At 31.5% G+C, this 15,753-nt stretch overlaps 9 protein-coding genes across 9 annotated transcripts; 5 read left to right on the top strand and 4 right to left on the bottom strand.

The window, feature by feature from the left end:
• Window positions 1–553: 553 nt before the first annotated feature.
• Window positions 554–1,729, bottom strand: CYS3 (cystathionine gamma-lyase CYS3; the record flags this gene model as incomplete). Its single annotated transcript, XM_011279289.1, has 1 exon — window positions 554–1,729. The coding sequence occupies one exon, from the start codon at window positions 1,727–1,729 to the stop codon at window positions 554–556; it is 1,176 nt and encodes a 391-aa protein (XP_011277591.1).
• Window positions 1,730–2,490: 761 nt separating this feature from the next.
• On the bottom strand, window positions 2,491–2,922 carry RPP2A (ribosomal protein P2; the record flags this gene model as incomplete). The annotated part of the gene is made up of 2 exons (XM_011279288.1): window positions 2,491–2,804; window positions 2,898–2,922. The coding sequence occupies 2 exons, from the start codon at window positions 2,920–2,922 to the stop codon at window positions 2,491–2,493; spliced, it is 339 nt and encodes a 112-aa protein (XP_011277590.1).
• Window positions 2,923–3,582: 660 nt separating this feature from the next.
• On the top strand, window positions 3,583–4,339 carry RPS15 (40S ribosomal protein uS19; the record flags this gene model as incomplete). The annotated part of the gene is made up of 2 exons (XM_011279287.1): window positions 3,583–3,592; window positions 3,915–4,339. 2 exons carry the CDS (start codon window positions 3,583–3,585, stop codon window positions 4,337–4,339), a joined length of 435 nt encoding a protein of 144 aa, XP_011277589.1.
• A 164-nt stretch (window positions 4,340–4,503) lies between these two features.
• On the bottom strand, window positions 4,504–5,922 carry DEP1 (Rpd3L histone deacetylase complex subunit DEP1; the record flags this gene model as incomplete). Its single annotated transcript, XM_011279286.1, has 1 exon — window positions 4,504–5,922. The coding sequence occupies one exon, from the start codon at window positions 5,920–5,922 to the stop codon at window positions 4,504–4,506; it is 1,419 nt and encodes a 472-aa protein (XP_011277588.1).
• An 824-nt stretch (window positions 5,923–6,746) lies between these two features.
• On the top strand, window positions 6,747–8,123 carry NOP12 (rRNA-processing protein NOP12; the record flags this gene model as incomplete). The annotated part of the gene is made up of 1 exon (XM_011279285.1): window positions 6,747–8,123. The coding sequence occupies one exon, from the start codon at window positions 6,747–6,749 to the stop codon at window positions 8,121–8,123; it is 1,377 nt and encodes a 458-aa protein (XP_011277587.1).
• Window positions 8,124–8,425: 302 nt separating this feature from the next.
• BLH1 (C1 family peptidase) lies at window positions 8,426–9,940 on the top strand (the record flags this gene model as incomplete). The annotated part of the gene is made up of 1 exon (XM_011279284.1): window positions 8,426–9,940. One exon carries the CDS (start codon window positions 8,426–8,428, stop codon window positions 9,938–9,940), a length of 1,515 nt encoding a protein of 504 aa, XP_011277586.1.
• Window positions 9,941–10,262: 322 nt separating this feature from the next.
• SIL1 (Sil1p) lies at window positions 10,263–11,519 on the top strand (the record flags this gene model as incomplete). The annotated part of the gene is made up of 1 exon (XM_011279283.1): window positions 10,263–11,519. One exon carries the CDS (start codon window positions 10,263–10,265, stop codon window positions 11,517–11,519), a length of 1,257 nt encoding a protein of 418 aa, XP_011277585.1.
• A 703-nt stretch (window positions 11,520–12,222) lies between these two features.
• Window positions 12,223–14,217, top strand: BN7_58 (uncharacterized protein; the record flags this gene model as incomplete). Its single annotated transcript, XM_011279282.1, has 1 exon — window positions 12,223–14,217. One exon carries the CDS (start codon window positions 12,223–12,225, stop codon window positions 14,215–14,217), a length of 1,995 nt encoding a protein of 664 aa, XP_011277584.1.
• A 233-nt stretch (window positions 14,218–14,450) lies between these two features.
• Window positions 14,451–15,156, bottom strand: OPI10 (Opi10p; the record flags this gene model as incomplete). Its single annotated transcript, XM_011279281.1, has 2 exons — window positions 14,451–15,037; window positions 15,126–15,156. The coding sequence occupies 2 exons, from the start codon at window positions 15,154–15,156 to the stop codon at window positions 14,451–14,453; spliced, it is 618 nt and encodes a 205-aa protein (XP_011277583.1).
• Window positions 15,157–15,753: the final 597 nt, after the last annotated feature.

The following is a 15,753-nucleotide window of genomic DNA, read 5'->3' as shown; positions in this document are numbered from 1 at the left end:
AGAGTATAACAGTTAACTAGGTTGATTATGAGTTGTACTTTGCTTACTAAAAGAGGTTTATGGGAGCTACGTTTGAAGTGAATAGATCTGAAACGTCTTCTCTATAATGATTTTAGGCTGATGTATAGCTATATCGAAGCTGATTTAAGTAGATCAGCTATTAACTTCTAGATCTGTTATTATGAATAAGTTATCTATATTGATCATTCTATCATTCAATATGTACACCATTAACTTGTGCGTACCCGCAATTCAGTAATTATTGGGCCATAATATATGATTCCGATATTAACCTCGTTTAATTTTATATTAATGTCGTTTGATACTAGCTGTATGATTGATGTAAATATGTATTATAAAACGTTCATTGTTCTTCAGCATTATCAATTGGAAGTTGGAAGTTGGGATATATGACTTTGACTATGCAATTACATATTCCCCCGATTCAAATAACGTATTACAACTTCAAATCACATTAATTCATTCTTTTCATAATATACATTTTATATCTAATCTATCAATTATATCACATAAATTTCACAATTGTTAAGATCTAGTTTGAAACAGCAGCGGTTAAAGCTTGTTCAATATCTTTAATCAAATCTTCAGTATCTTCAATACCAACACTTAATCTAATTAAATCATCATAAATACCAGATTTGATTCTTTCTTCTTCTGGAATACCACCATGTGTCATAACAGCTGGAACTTCTAAAAGAGATTCAATACCACCTAAACTTTCAGCTAAAGTGAATAAATGAGTTGATTGTGTGAATTTTGAAGCACCTGAAGCACCACCTTTAACTCTGAATGAAATAACACCACCACCTAAAGAATCACGATGTTGTTTTTGAACAATTTCATAACCTTTATGAGTTGGTAAACCTGGATAATTAACAGATACGACATTTTCAGATTTTGATAAAAATTCAGCAATTTTTTGTGCAGATGATGCAGATTGCTTAACTCTTAAAGCTAAAGTTTTAACACCTCTATGAGCTAACCAAGAATCAAAAGCTGATGGAATAGCACCAAGAGCATTTTGTAAAAATGATAATTTTTCATAAATAAAATCATTATTTGTTGCAGCAACACCTAAGACAACATCTGAATGACCATTGATAAATTTAGTAGCAGAATGAACAACGATATCAGCGCCATGTTCTAAAGGATTTTGAATATATGGTGATAAGAAAGTGTTATCAACAACTAAGAAAATATTTGGGTTTGATGATTCTTTAATAATTTGTTTAACTTTTGAAATATCAGTAATTTTTAAAGTTGGATTAGTTGGAGTTTCAATCCAAACAATTTTTGTTTCAGCTTTAATCAATTTTGGTAACTCTTCAACTAAATCTTGAGCAAAATCAGTAGTAATACCATGAGCACTTGCAACTTTTGTGAAATATCTATGAGTACCACCATAAACATCAGCAATTGAAATAACATGACCTCCACTAGCTAAACTTTGTAAAATGGTACCAGATGCAGCGGAACCTGAACTGAAAGCTAAACCATATTTACCCTTTTCTAAAGAAGCAATAACTTTTTCAAAATTTTCTCTATTTGGATTTTGAGATCTTGAATATTCAAAAGCACCAATTGGTTTTGAAGGAGCAGTTTGAGCAAAAGTTGTACTTAAAGAAATTGGTGGAATAACAGCACCTGTTACTGGATCTGGTTCTGAACCGACGTGAATAGCTCTAGTTTGGAAGTTGTAATTGGACATTTTGTGATATACTTTTAGTAATAATAATGATGTTTAATTGAACCCATAACTATTAAATTACAGAAATCTCATCAGTTTTATACCCTTAATAAAAAATTCCTAAATAAACCTGCAATGTCGTTATTTGGCATGTGGCTCTAACCGTAATTTATCAAAGACACAAAAATAGAGTCCCAAAGCGGTAATCACAACGACACGAGCACAAATTTAAATACAATGTGATAACAAGTAGAGTTATGGCATATTTATGATATTTTTAATGTAACTATCAAATCTAAGACCATTGAATTACACTATATATCTCTCTTTAAACTATATATTTTAGCTAAACTGTGGCTTTATATTTCTTAAATTCATGGTTCATGGTGTTTGACTATAGAGAGCCATTCTGAGATACGGAGAGTTTTCGCGGTGCTTTAAAGGGAGATTTGTAATTTGTATACAGATTTAAATCAAGTTTCAACGTATTAAATCATCACGTGTAATTGCCTAATTGTGTCAATTATGATTGTGTTGATATCTTTGTGTAATTAAATAGTTTACCTAACTTTTAAGCTTTAACCATTTTACTTTGAACTATATGATCTTTGAATCCGATCCGAAATCTGATTATGTAATATACACGTAAGCAGAAATCTTTAGTACGTGATAGTATACTTATATGGTAAACTGGTAAGAATCAAGATAAATAAACACTACATCAAACATGTTTCATATATAAAGGTACATTAAAGATTGAAATTTTATTCTAAACCAACACTCTAATCGAATAAACCGAAACCCATATCATCATCAGATTCTTCTTTTTCTTCTTCTTTTTCTTCTTCAGCAGCAGCTTCAGTTGAACCTGAGGCAGCAGCACCTGAACCAGCAGCAGCACCTGAACCACCAACTGGAACTGAAGCTAATTTTTCATTACCTTCAGCAATTAATTCTTCAACTGATTTACCTTCAACGGCTTCGAATAATTGAGAGATTCTTTCTTCTTCAACTTCGATACCAACAGATTCTAAAACTGATTTGACGGAAGCAGCTGATGGAGCTGAACCTGAAGCGTTCAATAATAAGTAAGCAGCTAAGTATTTAGACACTAGATGTTTTGTTAGTATATGGGTTTCATGTTGGTTATATATGGGTTGGTGTACATTAAGGCATTTCGTGGAAATACTTGTGTAAGTTCTGTATATGAACATTATAACGAGTTCTGAAACCTTGGTTTGTTGACACTTTCTTCTTTGATAAAACTTTATTGTCATATACATCCTTTTCTTGTCAATCTCCACAGAACTGTCCTATTCTCTATAATCTTTCATTCCTCAGTACATCCATTTATACTCTATGTTTATAATATCTACTATATTCACCCAATAAAGTCCCCTAGGAACCGATCAAACAAAACAGACAGCACTCCACGAGCACTAAGTACATTTCTTCACCCTGTGATCTCCATCCTCACTCACTTTTCCTTTACTTGTGTTGTATCTTTAACTCAAGCACCTCAAGCTTCACCAACAACTTTTCACGATTAATTCATTTTTCACGCAAAAGCGATCACTGAACACTATCCAGTGGTGATCGGATGTTGAGCTTTCCATGAATTCCGCAGTCACAGTCACAATTTTTCTTAGCAGTGCACCAAACGAACACACGCAATTTTCACAAATTTTAAAGACAACTTTTAAAAACATCCAGACATCCACAAAGTACTAACATTCGCGACGCTCTGTGTGTGATTACCGGCTTTTCCAGTTTCTTCGCAGTTTGTGTGTTGGTTTGAAAAAATATCAATTCAAGTCAAAACCATTTGGATCATAGAGTGACTAGTTTAATAGTACAACCAAAGTAAAGCAAAAATGTCTGACGGTATGTGGTGTTATTAGAAGCTTAAAGAGTATATGAGAATCACAAGGAAATGGAAAGAATCAGTTCAATACAAGGTGGAACTATTTCAAATGGATTATTACAAAGTTTTCAATATGAGGGAAAAAAAATATTTGATTGTATGAAGAAAGAAGTAATTGATGTATCAAAATATCAACAACATTATTAATAGATCATAATATTTCGTATATTCAATTAAAAATGATTTAATAGAATCACTAGAACATGATTTATCTAGTTTCCAAGTTCATATATTTACTTTTCCATTTTTGAGAATATTATATACTAACATTTATTAAAATAGCTGCTACTGAACAAAGAAGAAAGAGAACTTTCAAAGCCTTCTCATACAGAGGTGTTGACTTAAAAGATTTATTGGAATTACCAACTGAAGAATTTGCTAAATTAGCTCACGCTAGAGTTAGAAGAAGATTCCAAAGAGGTTTAAACAACAAAACTAATGGTTTCATCAAAAAATTAAGAGCTGCTAAATTAGCTACTCAACCAAATGAAAAACCAGCTGTTGTTAAAACTCATTTAAGAAACATGGTTGTTGTCCCAGAAATGATTGGTTCAGTTGTCGGTGTTTACAATGGTAAAGTTTTCAACCAAGTTGAAATTAGACCTGAAATGGTTGGTCACTACTTAGGTGAATTCTCAATCACTTACACTCCAGTTCGTCACGGTCGTTCAGGTGCTACCTCAAACAGATTCATTCCATTAAGATAGATTTTTTGTTTAATGTTTTTTTCAAGGGATCTCATGTTGTGTATTTAAAATAAAGGAAAATAATGAAAATTAAATAAAATAGTTATTGTAGTTCTACAAAGTATTTGTTTATCAAAAACATTCATTAAATTCTTTTTAACTGTGGTTCTTAAACATTATTAATATTACAATATATTCATAGCTTTTAAATCATTATCAAGTTCTTCACCTTCAGTTGGTTTTAAATTTGGAGCTTTGGGGAATCCAAAATATTTATTTAGTCCCATTAATATACTAACTTCTTGATTAACTTGTGATCTTTGTTCAACTAATTCATCAACATATTCTGGAACTCTATATGAATATTCAGGTACTATAGTATCTAATAATCTTCTTTCTTTATTAATTTGATACCATTCTTTTGTAATATCTTTTAAATATGATGATCTAAAATCTGAAACTTGTTTATAAAATTGTTGATGAATTGAAGTTCTTTCAGCTTTTGTTTTCCTATCTATACTTTCAAATTTATATTTTTGATTAAGTGAAGCAAGCCTTATTTTTTCCTCTGTATGTGAATTTATCTTTGAATAAACATTTTGTAATTCTGGATGTGATCCATTTAGACACATTTCTAATTCTGATTTAAATCTTGACATTTTATCTTCATACAGACGATCTCTCAATTTAGCAAAATCAATTTCAATTTCTGTCAGATATTGTATAGCTTCTTTCCTTTGTTTTTGTTTTTCAAGTTCTAATTCAGCTTCTTTTTCTTTAACTAATTTTTGTTCTTCTGTTAATTCTTCTTGATCTTGATCTTCATCTTCTTGTTCATGTTCATTATCTTCTTCTTCTTCTTCTTCTTGAGCTTCAATGTCTTCTTCCTCGGCTTGATTGATTGTTTCTTCAGCTTTTGTAATGGCTTCTGATGATTTTTCCTCTTCACCATTCAAATCATTACCTGAACCATTTGAATTTTTCTCTATAGCATTTCCATTGACTTCAATTTTGATATCTTGATTATCTTGATCATCAGGTTCTGGTTCATTACTTGTTGTCTTCCGTGGTTGTGATTCTTCTTCCTTTTCCTCTTGTTCTTCTGTTTTTCTTCTCTTGAAAACATCATTTGAACCATTACTCAATTTACGTTTCTTTCCATCTTCATTACCACTTCCATTACCATTACCATTACCATTACCAATGCCATTCAATTTCAAATCATTTGGTTCTTCACTATTTTTCAATTTTTCCACTACACTTCCAACATCTTGACTTTCAATATCGATATCTTCATCTTTATCTTCAGCTAATTGATCAATATAATCTTCTTTGACAACTGTGGTTTCTTCTCCTTCTTCTTCTTCTTCATGCAATGTGGTATCATCTTCTCTCTTGGAGAGTTTCTTTAATTGTGATTCACCTCCATACATTTTTTCAGTTTCTGCTATTGAGTCTAAATCACTTAAATCAGAACTTTCGTCAGATACTATGCTTCTTGATCTTTCCTCGTTAGTCAAAGTATTCGTTACTTCTCTATTGGAACCACCGTTTCTAGTGTTATTGTTGGAATGGTCTAATTCAGGCTCTTTTTCTGTGGTCATTGAAGGTGAAGAAGTTGGGAGATCTGACAAGGGTGATGTTCTTTCCTTTTCACTGTATAAATGTCTCTCTAATATAAAGCGTGTTAGTAAAAGCTCTCAGTGTATTAAAATTCAAGCAAGTAAAAGAGATCACACGTAAATATCTCAAATGGCTTCAAATTTTGTGAAACAAATAAAAATATACTCACTTTCTGGAAGGGCCTCTATCTCTGTCATATGTGATGATGGACTTGGTCAACAGGGCGTAGAACAAAAGAAAAAATCACAGGTATGTATTTGATGAGAAACTCGAGGTTATTTCGAGTCCTATATGTTGATGGTGGATGTTAGAGTAGGAGACTTTTGCTGAAATGTATCAATTCTCTGTGTTTCTAGTTAATAACTCATTCAAGACTCAATGAAATCGGGTATAGCTTAATAAATACTCACTTTCAAGCTTTTGAGATGATTTGTACTTCTCAGTAGTGTATCCTATTTGGTTGGTTGTTTCAAGGACTTGGTAGCACTCAGAGTACTATGATGATGTGTTTCTAGTGGACGACTACCGCTTTGAAAGAGTTGAACTGGGTTGAAACTGGCTGAATTCGAACTTCTTTTGTTATTGTGTGGATTTTGGCTTTAAAGATAAAAACAAATTTGCGGGTAAAAGAAAATGTGTTCTCGATCAGACTCCAAAAGGGGAAGTGGTTATGTTTACACTGGTGGCTCTCAGTAAATTAATTTTTTTCATACTAGTAAAATTGATTTGTATGCGATGAGATGAGCTTGAAGTAGTTGGAGATCCAAGTATAGAGTGGTAATTCTCAGTGGTAATATAATAGAATATGTCAGGTATTAGCAACTTGTTTGGGAACTCGAAGAAAGACGAAAGTTTGCTTGGTTTGTTCGGGAAGAGCAGTGGTCCTGTTAAAAGAGTTGATGCACAGAGAACAGTGATAAAGGTTCCAGAATCTAAAAAGATTGAAGCTACAGAAGAAGAAAGTGAAGAAGGATCTGGTAGTGAAGATGATAGTGAAAGTGCTAGTGGTGAAGGAAGTGAAGATCAAGAAGACTCAGATGAAGAAATGGAAGATCAAGAAGAAGAAGAACCAGTTGTTGAAAAGAAAAAAAGAAAAACTACAGATGAAGATGATGATTTAGAAAGTAAATATCTTGGTAAACTATTAAAAGAATCTGAAACCAACGAAGCTGAAGAAGAAAAGAAAGCTGAAGAAGAATTTGATTCCGATAGTGATGAAGAAGATGAAGATAAATCAAAAGATGAATCTAAACCTGTTCAATCTGGTGAAGTTAAATCTATAGATTTTAAAGAAAAAGAAGTTGAAAAAGCTCAAAGAACTATATTTATTGGTAATTTATCTGCTATTGTTATTAAAAATAAAAAAGATTATAAAGAATTGAAAAAATATTTCACTCAATTTGGTTTAATAGAATCTATAAGATTTAGATCAATCTCTTTCAATGAACCAATACCTAGAAAAGCTGCTTTTGTTCAACAAAAACTACATGAATCAAGAGATTCTATTAATGCATATATTGTTTTCAAGGAAAAAGATGCTGCAAGAAAATCATTAGAAGCTAATGGTAAAGTTTTATTTGATTTACATTTAAGAGTTGATTCAGTTTCACATCCTTCTAAAATTGATAATAAGAGAACAATTTTTGTTGGTAATTTAGATTTTGAAGAAAAAGAAGAAGAATTATGGAATATTTTCAGTGAATGTGGTGAAATTGAAAGTGTTAGAATTGTTCGTGATTCAACTACAAATATGGGTAAAGGTTTTGGTTATGTTCAATTTAAAGATTTTACATCAGTTTCAAAAGCTTTATTAATGAATGAAAAGAAATTAGGTGAAAAAAAGAGAAAATTAAGAATATCAAGATCTAAAAGAGTTAAACCAACACCTCAACAAGGTCAAAATGGTAGAGGTGGTCCAAGACAAGGTCAAAGACAAGGTGGTAACAATAATAATAACAAACAAAGAGCATTAAGCAACTTAACAGATGATCAAAAAACTAAATTAGGTAGAGCACAAAGAGTCTTGGGTAAAGCTGATAGATCTCAAGCTGGTCAAGTTGTTGAAGGTCAAAGAGCTAAAAAAGGTGATCGTGTCACTGGTGTTAAGAATGGTAAGAACCGTGTCAAGAAACCAAGAATCAGACAAAGATCTACTGATTTCAAAAACTTATCCAAGAAATAATGAAGATCATCATCATCATCATCATCGTCATCATCATCATCATCATAAAACAAATTCAACTTCACCTGTCATGTCAACTGCGATGTCAACCATAAAACCTTTTTCGGTAAATGCCACACAAACTTATCCCGATTAAGCGTTAACCCTTTCAGTGGTTTTTAACTGATAGCCAAAAAAAATTAGAAATCTAAAAGGTGTCAGAAATTTATATAAAAAGCCACTATAATCCATGTATTTTAATGAATTGTAATTACCCCTTTGAAGTAGAGAAACTCATTTCAACAGCAAGCTTCGTAATCAAAATGGGTTCTGCTTCTTCAACTTTGAAAGACAATAGAGATATTGAGAAATACTCATATACACAAGATGATAGGGATGATGAGATCTTAAATGAAAAATTGGGTTCTGTTAAAATCACGCCACAACAAAAATCATTATCAAACGCTACTACCAGTAACACTAAACCTTCAGTTAATAAAGATGCTGAACCAATTGTTTTAGATTCAATCAATGAATGGGAAACTAAGTTACTTTCTGATAAGAAGAACTTGTTAACAATCAATGCATTGGCACATAATTCGATTGTTAATGTTATCAAAAACCATAAGCAATTAACTAAAGATTCTGTTGATATTTGGAATACTCAAGTTTCAATTGAAGGTTCTCCAATCACTTCACAAAAATCATCAGGTAGATGTTGGATTTTTGCTTCAACTAATGTCTTTAGAACATTTTATCAAAAAAAATTTGATATTGAAAGCTTTGAATTATCACAAGCTTATCTTTTCTTTTATGATAAATTGGAAAAATCAAATTATTTGTTGAATAACATTATTGAAACAGCTGATGATAAATTAGAATCAAGAGTTGTTCAATCAATCTTATCAAATGGTCTTAGTGATGGTGGTCAATGGGATTTTATTGTTAATTTGGTTAATAAATATGGGTTAGTTCCTAAATCTGTTTATGATGATGATTTCCATGCTCAAAACTCTTCAGCTTTGAATTATGTCTTGGTTAATAAATTAAGAGAGTATTCTATTGAGTTAAGAAGATTGATTAATGAAGAACATTTATCAATTCCAGAGGTGAACAAAGTTAAAGAAAAACAATTGAAAGAAGTTTATAACATTTTGGCATTATTGTTAGGTCCTGCTCCAAAAGCATCTGAAACATTCACTTGGGAATATAAAGATAAATCTAACAAGACACATATTGTTAAGACTACTCCATTAGATTTTGCAAGCTTAGTTGATTTACGAATTGATCAAACATTCTCATTGATTAATGATCCAAGAAATCCATATAATAAATTATATACAGTTGATAGATTAAACAATGTTATTGGTGGTAAACCAATTGATTATGTTAATGTTGAATCATCTGTTCAAAAACAAGCAATTGTTGATTCATTGAAGGATAATCAACCAGTTTTCTTTGGTTGTGATGTTGGTAAATTCCAAGACAATGGTGTTTTGGATACTGAAGCATTTGATTATGAATTAGCATTCAATACCAAGTTGAACTTGACAAAAGAACAAAGATTAAAAGTTGGTTCTTCTGCAATGACACATGCTATGGTTATCACTGCTGTTCATATCGTTGATGGTGAAATTCAAAGATATAAGATCCAAAACTCGTGGGGTGATGCCGCTGGTAATAAAGGTTATTTTGTTGCTACAGATAAATGGTTTGATGAGTATGTTTATCAAGTTGTTACAAGTACCAAATATGCACCAAAGAATTTAACAGAGATTTGGAAGAAAGGTGATTATCAAGTCTTGCCAATCTATGATCCAATGGGTGCTTTGGCTTGAAACTTTGTGTATCATAACTCTCAGAGTATAGCTGGTCTACTACTTTATCAAATCTGATACTTTTTATATGCTTTTATTGGAAAATAATGATTTTTTAGTTCATTTTGTAGGCTCGGTACAATTCATTATATTGATTATGTAATTGTCACAATAGTAATGTGTCCTTTACCATTTTAGAGAAATAGTAAACACGTATAAAGAAATAAAATTTAGCAAAAAAAATGAACAGATTTTTTAAATACTCAGTTAATCAGCTTTTATTTCCACATTCATTATACACATATTGTTTTCATTTGCTTAATTCTTGGAAACCAATATTTAAATGGGAGTTTTGGCTATGTTCAACAGATTACAGATCAATATATTTTTAGGAATAATACTTCTCGCAGTTAGCATATATTCATTAGTTATACCACACAAACAAAACTCATTAATCTGTTCAGATATAGATCCAAAAGATTGCTATCCAAAAAGTTTCGTTCCAACTGATCAGTGGCAAGTCGTACGGGAAGGTCAAGAAGTTCCAGCTGGTTTAGATTTTAGTATTGATCTTGAGAAGGGTATTAAATTGGCTAAATTAATCGAACCGGAAGTTCATCAAACTAGTTCTGTTAATATTAAAGATACATCAGAAGATACTGCTGCTGCTTTGAAAGAAGCTATTAAAGAAGCACCAAAGAAAGTCGTTAGTAATTACGATTCTGAAGACGTTGAAGAAGATTCAGATATAACTGCACTGAAAATGGCTGTTCAAGGCGCTGAAACTCAAATAGATGTTAAAGATGCTTTGGTATATATCACATCAACTGATCAATCTGATGAAGTATTGAAAAGCTCATTAGATTCTTTAACTGATCATTCTCATAACTTGAAAGATGGTGTTTTAATCTCTCAACCACAATATTTTGATAGATTAGTTGAATTAGCTACTGACAAAAAGCACTCAATTATGGTTCAAGAAATGTCCTCAAGAGTTATTGCTCAATCATTAAGACATAATCCAAAAGCTCTTGAAAATGTTCAAATTACTCAAGTTTTACCGAAATTTCTTGCCGTTCTACAAGATGAAGATAATTCAGTTTTACAAAAGAGAATATTAGGTGTCATTTCAAGTTTAGTTCAAAGTGAGGTTAATGTCGCCATTTTCAAAAATTTTAAAGGTGAATCAATTTTATTGGACAATTTTAGTAAATTTAAAGAAGACTCTAAAATTAGAGCTTTAGAAATTTTAGAAGATGTTAAAAAATACAATGGATTACAAAAAAGATCAAATGAAGATGATTTACTAAATTCAAAAATATTCAAAACCATTCAAGACTCGTTATCAAATAATGAAATTTCAGATGACCATAATTTGGAGAAATTATTTGATAAAGCTGTTGAGTTGAAATCTGAGAACAAACATTATAAAACAGATTCTCAATTTTTACAATGGTTGAGTAAACAAGTTGAAGATAGAAAATTAAACAAAAGAGATAGTGACTATAACGATGAATTGCACAAGAAATTGCTCGAGGCTAGACATGTCGTTTTTGGTAATCCAAATGCCTTGAGAAAAGCTTTCGTTGATGAATTATGAACTTTTTTCTCAAATATCTTTATCTCATAAATTTAATAATTATCTCAAGAATATTAATTTTAATATAATTTATAATAAAAAAGGGAAATCCTCGTCGTATTTATATTTTTCTCTTCAAGTTCCAGATGGTAGTTTTCTATGGTTCCAGACTCCAGTTGATGTTCCCCCATACGTGTCTCAAATCTCGCATATAAAATAAGAGATCAAAGTATTAAGTTTATGGGTTAAAATTAGCTCAAATTATACCAAAATTGATCATTATTCTCATGTTTTGAGCGCCAATCAAGCCATTATTCACTCAAATATGGATTGTTTTCCAGGTATATCGTTTGACACATGGGACGAAAATCTTCTCAAAACTGATAAGAAATTGGAATATCAACCCGTGTTTTCTATATGTGCGAGTCATTTTTACCCCAGAGAGTATATTTTGATAAGAAGTTTGAGTAAATTTATGTGTCTTTGCCCTTTATGATTACTAATTACTCGTTAAATTTATGATTAGATCTCGTTACTCAGAATATTTTCATTTTGCTTCATTTATACTCATTTACACATATTGATACACTGAGAATCATGAACATTATGCCGTGTATTGATAGATATAAAACCATGGGCTTTTCCCTTGGTATAATTACAATGATACTATACTTCCCAGGTATTATGATTAGTTAAGATAATTAAAAGGCATTAAGGTATGGGGATGATAAGATTACATTCTGTTATTAAGCAGTTTCAACAAGAGTTCAAAGAAATATACAAATCTTGCATCATGGGTATGTCACCAACTTCAACTAAAAGAAAACGTGAACAATCATTCGACTATTCTGAAGAAACATGCTACCCAACTCCATCTTATGAAAAGAATGATTATTTCTCTGAATCAATTACTGAAACCCCATATTATGAAGCAAATGAACGTGTTATGAATCCATGTGTTAAGACGCCATCTATTGAAGAATCAAATGAATTTGATGCTGCTACTGTTGCACCTGCTAGTGTTAGTGCTACTACTGCACCTGCTCTTTTGACTCCACCTGATACTCCTGTTGGTACTCCCACTGTTACTCCTGTTGGTACTCCTGTTAGTACTCCTGTTGGTACTCCTGTTGTTACTCCTGCTGTTACTCCTGCTGTTACTCCTGTTGTTACTCCTGTTGTTACTCCTGCTGTTACTCCTGCTGTTACTCCTGCTGTTACTCCTGTTGTTACTCCTGTTGTTACTCCTGCTGTTACTCCTGCTGTTACTCCTGCTGTTACTCCTGCTGTTACTCCTGCTGTTACTCCTACTGCTACTTCTGCTGAAAGGTTTGTTGAAAATCATGATGATTACGCTAATGCTGTTGTGAACCCTCTTGAGACATCACCTTCTGGAGGGGATACATTAACTGATGATTACTTCTCACTTCCTAAGGCTAAACGTCGAAAGCTCTCAACACCAAAAGCATCAGTTGATAATATCAAAAAGTTCTTTTTAAATCGTTCGAATTCACTGAAAATCAAAAGAAGATCAATTCTTTCAAGACTTTCAAAGAGCTCAAAGGTTTCAAAGTCTTCAGAGACTCCAAAGACTTCAAAGAGTGATGTTATTATCAAATACACTGCCAATACAGTCAATAATGAATATGCAAATGTAACAGATTTACCTCCTGAATTACTATATAAGATATCAGATTATGGTGTTTCAAAGTTTTTAATGATGAGAGTATGCTCTAGATTTCTGGATGTCTTTGCTCCAACTATTTATACAAATATCCATGCCATATGTTGCTTGAGAACCAATAAATATGCTGATGGTGAGGACTTCACATCTTATACAAGAGGAAAAAACGGTAAAGAAATGTCCAGGTATTGGGCTTGCAAAGGTGATCAAATTGAAATTATTGAAAGTATCCCAATTGAATTGAATGCATTGGGTGGTTATAGGCATAGAAGAACGACATTAATAGCAAATTTTGAAGAATTAGTGTGGTTTTTCCAAAATGTACTAAATGGTAAATCAAGATTGAAAAGATATGTCAAAAATTTCACTATGGATTTTGCATTCATTGATAGTGTTACAGGAACAGATCTTTTATTTACAAAATTGATTGATCATGAATTGAAAAAATGGTCATCAAACACGAAGACTATTCAAGTTTTGAAATCTTCAACTTTCATTACATATGACTTCAAATATATCTTGACACATAAATTAAATGGTATGAGATTTAAATGTAAAGAGGACAAATATGATGCATTGGTTGAATTATGTCATGGATATGGATATATGATTAATGATCGTCGAACAAAACACATGGTTGTCTTGACCCAATTTTTTGATAATTATTTAAGTGGTGAAAGGTTTAGATTGTATAAAGGATTCAACTCCAAGCGGTTCCTTAGATGGTTTGCTGATCCTTTCAAATCCATACATATAAAAAAAGTTAATCAAAAAGATACACTTAGTCTTTATGAAGAATTTATTGAAAAATATGAAGGTAAGACAAGTGCTATGGAATTTCCACTTTCTTATATTCCAGATATGGATTACATGAAGAATACTATCAAAATGATCATGTCAACATTTATTGCATTACCAAAATATATAAGAGGACAAATGTTGTTAGTTGATATTGCAACCTCTAAATCTTTACCTGGTGCAGAAATTTTCCAAATTCATCAACCAATCTGTAAGATTGTTGATGTTAATTTTTGAATCAAGAGGTCTAAAATGAGATCTCTCAATTATATTTACGGAAGTTACTGATTAAACTGTATTTCATATACATATATATGAGTTGAATTTGTCAATTAATGAAAAATAATGAATTGTACATATATTAAAATTGGCATCACTCATTAAAAATACTGTTGAAAAAGTATCTGATTTATATATATAAATCAAAACCTGTATTTAGCATTTTGTATTTAATTACTTTTAGATACAAATTATTCTTGTTCATTATCTAAAAACTTTGGATCATTTTGTAGCCTTGTCTTGAATTTATCCCACCAATTATCGAAGTATTTAATGTTTATTTTACCTTGATCATCAATAAACCCAGTCAAGTAATTATACGCATGTTTAACGATTTTATTAGCCAATATTGCCGTAGTGTTTGGATTATTCGGTGTTACACTTGAATTGAATGCAGTAGCTGTCAGAGCTTTTTGTTTCCCAATTGCTTGTTGTTGTTGTGATAATGCTTTTGCTTCAGCTAATTGCCTTTCGGCGTCAGCTATCGGTTCAATTGAGATCCCCACAGTGATGTTATTTATAGGATCATTTGGTGAATCTGTGTCCATATCCATTTCGTCCATAATTTGAGGTGATGTTTGTATACTATTATTTAATTTGAAAATTGCACTTGGTTTCGTTGATGATATTGAACCAAATAATTTGAAATCTTGATTCGGTAATTGGAAGAAAATCAAAGCTGCAAATTGTGGATCTAAATCAATATTTGGTAGAAGAAATAATGTTATGTGTGATATTTTTAAACCATTTTCAATGTTGATTGCGTATTTGTTTGTATCTATCTGTTCTGCAACTTGAACTTTAGGGCATTGTTAGTATTTGAAAGATCTCTTCGTACTAAATTCATCAAAACGTGTGATACATACCAGGTCTTCCTGAGCATATTGATCCAAACATTTCTACCGTGTCTATAATGTTATTTTCCCTCTGATATTGAGCTGAATTCCAATCCTGATCTTAATCTTCAGTAACAATTCTGTGCTAAATGTGCATTTGATATAAAAATGTCAATTGTGTTTCCCGGATCGAATATTTTCGAGATTTAATTGAAAATTTTCCATCAATTTTTTCTTTATGTTTCTTGAAACTTCTTTGGTTAACTTTGGTTTACTTTCGAATGTTTAACTCATTTTTTGCTCAGTTAATTGTTTCCATTCAATTCTGCTGGTCAGCTTCTGGTATACGGTGTACACTGGTCTTTTTGAAAGGTTTCAAACAGACTAGACCTTTCATTGGGCGATAAAGAAGTTTCGTTTATATTCTGGATTGGTTGGAATGGGTCAAAGAAGTTGTTCACACGGTTCAGATTCGTTTGGATCAGAATGATAACTTTGGTCTTGCTCTACCTTTCTAAGAAAATGATTCACTGATTCGATACAATTGCCCTAGATTGACTGACGAAGTTTTTACATATTTTCCATCTTCGCGTACTTGAGTACAACTTTAGTGTGATAGATGAATATGGAAAAGATACTTCTTTACATTTTTATATAT

This window comes from Wickerhamomyces ciferrii, contig 00001 (assembly GCF_000313485.1).
Source record: "Wickerhamomyces ciferrii WGS project CAIF00000000 data, strain NRRL Y-1031 F-60-10, contig 00001, whole genome shotgun sequence".
Classification (NCBI taxonomy): Eukaryota; Fungi; Ascomycota; class Saccharomycetes; order Phaffomycetales; family Wickerhamomycetaceae; genus Hansenula; species Hansenula ciferrii.
The sequence above is the reverse complement of the archived record's forward strand: the minus strand, read 5'-3'. Positions and strand labels throughout refer to the sequence as shown.